The sequence below is a fragment of the Falco biarmicus genome, chromosome 1, assembly GCF_023638135.1.
Source record: "Falco biarmicus isolate bFalBia1 chromosome 1, bFalBia1.pri, whole genome shotgun sequence".
Taxonomy (NCBI): domain Eukaryota; kingdom Metazoa; phylum Chordata; class Aves; order Falconiformes; family Falconidae; genus Falco; species Falco biarmicus.
In genome coordinates this window covers 113,282,573-113,288,857 of record NC_079288.1, presented here as the reverse complement: position 1 = coordinate 113,288,857, position 6,285 = coordinate 113,282,573, and the positions used below count along the sequence as shown (strand labels likewise).

At 40.5% G+C, this 6,285-nt stretch overlaps 1 protein-coding gene across 6 annotated transcripts in view; it reads right to left on the bottom strand.

Annotated features, from left to right (window-relative positions):
• Positions 1-1,674: 1,674 nt before the first annotated feature.
• OTUD4 (OTU deubiquitinase 4) overlaps positions 1,675-6,285 on the bottom strand; it is a 34,610-nt gene continuing 29,999 nt past the window's right edge. For all 6 annotated transcript variants that reach the window (XM_056362159.1, XM_056362184.1, XM_056362201.1 and 3 more), the window contains one exon: positions 1,675-4,303. In XM_056362159.1, the coding sequence (XP_056218134.1) occupies positions 3,062-4,303 (1,242 nt within the window). In that variant the 3' untranslated portion in view covers positions 1,675-3,061. The remainder of the gene's footprint in view (positions 4,304-6,285) is intronic.

The following is a 6,285-nucleotide window of genomic DNA, read 5'->3' as shown; positions in this document are numbered from 1 at the left end:
TTTTTGCATCCTATAGAAAAGAACACACAAAAGATGGAGTACAAATAATAGAAAGATACACTTTTAGTCATCTGTGCCTGTGCATCTTCTCAGACCTAGCTACAGAAGAAAAACCAATTAAATAAAGTCATAAAAGAAAACACTGAAATCCTTTCAATCTTCTCTAACTTAAACCTCCCCAGTAAAGAAAGGTTAATGGCTGTTTTTTCCAACTCATTCCCTTTAACCCATTCAATCATCTTTGAATAGAAAGATTAAGTTTTTCCAGGAATTACTTTTGCCTAAACCAAAAGCTTTAATCCTTACTGTAGACAAAAATGGGAGGTAAATAAAAAAATTGCTTATCCATACAATGTAAGGTCCTTCAAGGAGACAGAGAGAAAAGTACCTGTATTTAAGAGGTCACTTCCAAGTAAGTTGTGCAGACATGTAAAACCCCTTTCAGCTATGTATCTTAAAAGTAAGGAAGGGTATTTTCCACGCAACAGTGCTTGTCTTGCCTGCATTAGCATGTGAAAATCATTATAGTTTTGCTCTTTATTTACGTTTTTGCCTGTTAAGTTACAGAAGGCAGTGGTTTGGTGTTTTATAACCTTGGTAGTATCAGGTGTTTATATATACACTGCCCTGTCTACCTGACAACAGAAGTCCACCTCTGTTACACCAGGAGAAGTACTCCGTGAAGTACAGGTGATGAATGCAGCCTTATACCACCCCCACCCTGTGTTTAGACAAAAACGTCCAAAGACCAACTAAAACTTAAGTCATACAGATAAGTAACACATCCCTTTGGACTTGAGTTCTGCATCTTCTGTTAATCAGTCCTAATTAGGGTAAGGGAAAAGATGTTTTTTAGCAAACACCTGAAACTGTATACCTCAGTTCATTATATGCTAGATGTTACATGTAGTCCCCTACTAACCACTGGGATCCTGCAACCTTGCCCCAGGTAAAGGGTTTGGCTAATCAATCGACAAGTTTTTCAGCAAAACCAGAGAAAACCATACTTAATCAGCAAAGGTGAAAAACAATACTAGATCTGCTCATTTCAGTCCTCAACTGCCCTTGAATAGCAAGGCAGAGTTTAAGCTCAGCTTGAATACTTAAAGTCAGTTTTTAAAAGTAATTCGAAAACAGCACGGCTTTAGCAGTTACTGCCATGCCTACGTTTTCCATTATTTCCCAAAAGTTTCTGTAGACCATGTACTGCCTTTGTTCTCACAACAAAGCTCGTGATTAAATGCCTGCTCTAGTACCAAATGATTATTTTGGTGACCGCTGGACAGATTTGGGCTAGAGCTAGAGTTACGGTTTAGAACCTCCCAAGATGCCAAGACGACACTTGAAAGTCTTCATAAGTAGCAGACATAAACAGAGGACCGCAATGGTATTGACTATTAAATCCCTCTCTACTTGCTTAGTTTTTCAGGTTGAGAACTAAAGATTGCCTCTTTCAAAATCTTGAATACTGAAAACTATTTCGATTTTAAAAAAAGCCACCCACAGTACAGCCCCTACCACTATTCTGACTATGAAGTAGAAATCCAGTTTACATCCCTGTTTAGTTCGCATCTTGCCTATCTATAGTTTATAGTTCCGCTGCTCTCTACAAATGGCTCTATCAACACCAAACATGCATTTCATGTCACTGCAACAATTTCAAATACATAAATATAATAAAGTGAAAACACAAACATTTATTTTAAGTAGGGTTTTATACATGGCATGCATCTGAAAAGAAATCACATAACTCAGGTTTCCTCAATCTCAGACATGAAAGAAAGTGTACCATCACCTCTACTAGTATATACAGAGATATAAAAATATACACAACAGTTAATTTTACAGAGCAACAGAGCTGAGTGAATACTGTGCACACTGCACTCTCCGAGTTTGGACAGCTGAACGTCCAAACTGCAAAGGCAACAGGAACACCGCGGAGATCATTATCGGGGTCAGAAGAAACAGCATCAGAACTCTGACACAGTGTAAAAATATAAGGCAGAAGCCACTTTCTTCTGAATTGTAGGGAAGAGCAGAGCACACCGAGACTCTCCATCTTGCTTTTAAAAGTAGTTCCAGCAAGGAGTTGTACATGCAAAACAAACTTTGCATCAACAGTGCAACAACAAAAGAATACTGAACAGTAGCTCCATCATACAAACTTAAAAACACGTAACATGTACTTTATGCATCTCTCCTCACAAAATATCTAGGATTTGTCAGTGCATTAGTGTTAAAGTGGCATTAAAAAAACTTCTGCTATTATAACAGATGCAGAATTATTTTGGAAATGCATAGCATCTACATTTTTATTGTCTTTGTAATTCAGTTGGCATAGGCACCATTCTAGTCACACCAGTATTAAGAATTCTTGGTGGAAACAGCCATTCTTACCAATTTATACACAGCTATTCTTGACTGCTTGTCTTTTGATTTTGATTTCAACAAATAAATGCTTTTTAAAATTCAAAAATATACCCTATGAATATGAAAAGAACTATATACAACATACCTAAGACACAGGGTTAGCTGGCTGCCGTACGTGTAACACACTGAAGAGAAACATTCAAGTTTGATTTTTTTTTTTTTTTTTTTTTGAGATGAAAGGCCTTTGGGTTGGAAGCATATCAAAGACAACAGTGCAGTAGGCTGAGAATTCCTTTAGCTCAGTTCAGAACTAAGGCATTGTATGATAAAATATACAGTTATATTTGGTGCAATGTTACTATCAATTTTAGAATCTAGATCACGTCAAATGCTATAATTTCTCACTCTAGTAAACATACATATCCATCCTCTAACACAAACTCAAACCTTTGTGGGGAAAAAAATAATTTTCAAACACTAAACCTATTTTTTTTTTCTAATTTGACATTGAGGAAAAAACACTAAGCCAAACAATAATCCCCCAAAAAACATATGCTAGGAGTTCAGATCCTCCTTGTCTTTACTCGCCAGAAGTTAAAACATATCCTTGAACTTCACTAAAAACAAAGATTTTTAAACTGCTACTTCCAATTACTTCTTGTATTTTAAAGTCTTCTATTATCCATTCATTCTACGCTTGATGCCCTCTCTGATTATCTCCCAGTGCTGCCCTTCTCCTGTCATTCCTGTACGGCCTTCCTCTAAAGTTTCGCTGATACTGGTAGCCATCATCTCTGCTTCTGCTGGGGGGTCCTTTCCAGGCTTCCTCGGTTCTTTGGAACTGGTATCCTCCCCTGCTGGAATAACCCCACTCAAGTCTAGGCCTTCTGCCTCCATAAGTCTGGTTATAAAACTGCTTGGATCTACCGCTTCTCAGCATATCTGAAACTTCACTCTCATCTTCAGAGCTCTCTTCCCTCGCTCTCTGTGCCCTGCTTTCTGTCTGCAGATTGCCAGCACCCTTGGAATCTCTACCTTTGTCAGTCTTCTCCTTACGACCGGGAATGCTATTTTTTAGTTCGTTTTTTGATGGTTCTGCCGACAGCGGCGGAGTATTGGGCGCTGCTGTTTGCTGCCTCTCAGTCCCCTGCATCTGCAGAGAACGATTTTGCTGCCCAGCTGGTTTTTGCTTAGCAGGAGAAGCCGAAGGACAAGTTTGCTCCAGCTGAGGTGCCCTAGCCGAAGTTTCTTTTGGGGCGCTGCATTCACCGCTTCCACCTGCCACAGGGAATGGTACAGTGTTTGAGCTGCTGCTGCTGTGAGTCTTCTGAAGCTGTTCCACAGAGTTTACGACAGGAACAGGAGGGCTGCATTCTTTAGCCACATACATGCTTGCAGAGGTGCTAGCTGTTGCTTCTTTGTCCTCAGGTGAGATGACAACATTTGGTCTTGCTACTGAATTTTCAATGAAACCCTGAACTGGGTACCCATACCAAAAGTGAGGAAAGAAAGGAGATGCTATTGGAACAGCTCCTAGAAAGTGATTGTGTCCAAAGGGTGGCTGTGGGAACATATTTTTCCCTCTCAGGGACTCCTCATAGTTTGCATGAAGCGCTTGCACTGCATTCTCTGGTTCTACACAGACCTGTCCTTGACTTTCTGACACATGAGCTGTCGGTATAATCAAGGGCAGTGATGGAGATCTATCAACCTGGGGGATTTGACCACTGGATCTGGCCTCGCTCTGAACAGGAAAGTGCCTGTTTGTTCGTGCAGTTTCATTTTCATTCTGCGTCGGCGGAGCCTCCTGGAACCAGGCGTTGTGCGGATACACAGGAAGGGACATGTTTGGGTACATTCTGCAAGCAGCTAAGTAGGCCTGGTGCAGGGGGTACAAGTAAGAATGCGGTGCCCACATGGGACAACTGTATGCCTGCAAGATGAGGGGAGGGGGGGGAGGGGAAAAAAAAACAAAAAACAAAAAAAAAACACACACACACAACAGTGATTGGTCTTTTGACTGTTCAGACAGACATACAGGTCATTTACCATTTTGAAACAGTTACAGAAAGTAAAGGTCAATTTTTTTTAATTTTTTTTTTTTTTTTTTTTTTTTTTTTTTTTTTACAGTGACTGCCCTCAGTTCTAAATAGCTAGGCCCCAGGATGATGCTCTCGTTTTGTTTTCCTTCCAAATGCAGTCGAAATGGGCAAGTTATGACCAGTAAGAAAACTAAATTACCTTAGTAACAATTTCTATATAAACACATGTTATTAAGTCAAGCTTTAGCTACGCATTTGAAGAGACACATTTCAAATTCATTTTCCAGAATCACAACTATTCATCAGCAATTTACTCTACTAGCTCACTTCTCAAAATTCTAATAGATCAACAATCCAAACAAGTCACACCATGCACACATTTTCACCTCAAAAAACCCACACCAAACCAGAAGAAGAAGAAAAAAAAAAAAGGGGGAAAAGAAAAAAAAAATACTACACTGAGACCTGGAGTTAAGATTATTTCCCCAAGGACAATCTGTAAAGACTAAAATCCATGTGTACACACACAACCCGCAGACCAGCTTTCTTAAAAGACCTTTCATAAAGCAGGGGGATAGGTTTCTTTAAAAAATACAACACACTTCCATCTACTGGTGAGAGTCACGCAATGGACACGCAGCATTTTCCGCAGCAACCTTTTCTGTGCTGTTAATGAACACAAGCTACGTTCACAATCCTGGAGTCCTGCCTCCATTCCCCTTTAACGCAACACCTTTCCTCTGCTTCCACATTAGCTAACTAGTGCACAATGGCCTACAGTCACACTGCTCAGTTTATGAAGGCAGTCTTTGTGTTTGTACTATGGTACCTAGCAACTGGCCCAAGAGCAACATTGTAGCATGATTGCATAATACAAATTGCCAAATATTATACCTATTTCAGGCCATACAGAACACCACGTAAGGCTGCGGGAGGCACGAGGTTGTCTTAAGAAAACACTGATGTAGGTAGAGTGCAGAGCCCAACAGCTGGCACAGCTGTACTATCTGTAGAAACGGTTCCTGGAGCAAACCCACCCTGGTACGCCCACCCCGTCTGCCTCTCACCAGGAACTAGTTGGTTCACCCTGCACGAGCAGCTGGAAGGGTGTGAGTAACAGCACGGCAGGACCCGGGACCAAGGCAGCGGACAGGGTAATGCAAAACGTAGTTCCCAGGTCTACCACGCTGCTTGGTCACCAGTGAGGAGCACAACTACTCCAACACGGTACTTTGACCAGTAGATGGTGCTGAAGCACCAAAGTGACAGACTACATCCCAAAAAATGCAAAGTACCATTTTTGGTACCATCTCCGTAAGGAGAGTCCCAAACGTATGTAGGCTGATGAAATAACTGCTGTTTAAATATATTTCAGTGATACTTATTTCTGGCTTATGGAATTTCTATTAAGCAAAGAGACTTGTATTAGGCACACAGTTATTAATCCAAGTTTACTTTGTAAGTTGTGCTGAACATTCCCTCTTCCCATGCACAGACACCAAAGAAAATCATTACTTCTGGGTTCAAAGTCATGTGGAATAAGCCTCAGAGCATTCAGCACCTCTTCCAAAGTAGCTTGCCTGACAGGAGTAAGAGAAGATAAAAATGTTTCTTTTTTATGTGCAGAAGGGAGAAACTAAGCAAAAAACCCCCTAGTCCTTACCGAGAAATAGGAAACGTTGCTATTTTGGATAAGCCTCTTCCCTAACCACACAGATTTGCACCACATAAACACATGGACTATTATTATAATTATTTGGAAGGCTAAAAGTAAAATACTGTTGTCCTTAACCTCAGCAGAAAGGAGAAACATGCAGGTTACTTAAGGGAGCATCCACAGGGAAAGACATACTAGATATTTGTACTGCAATGG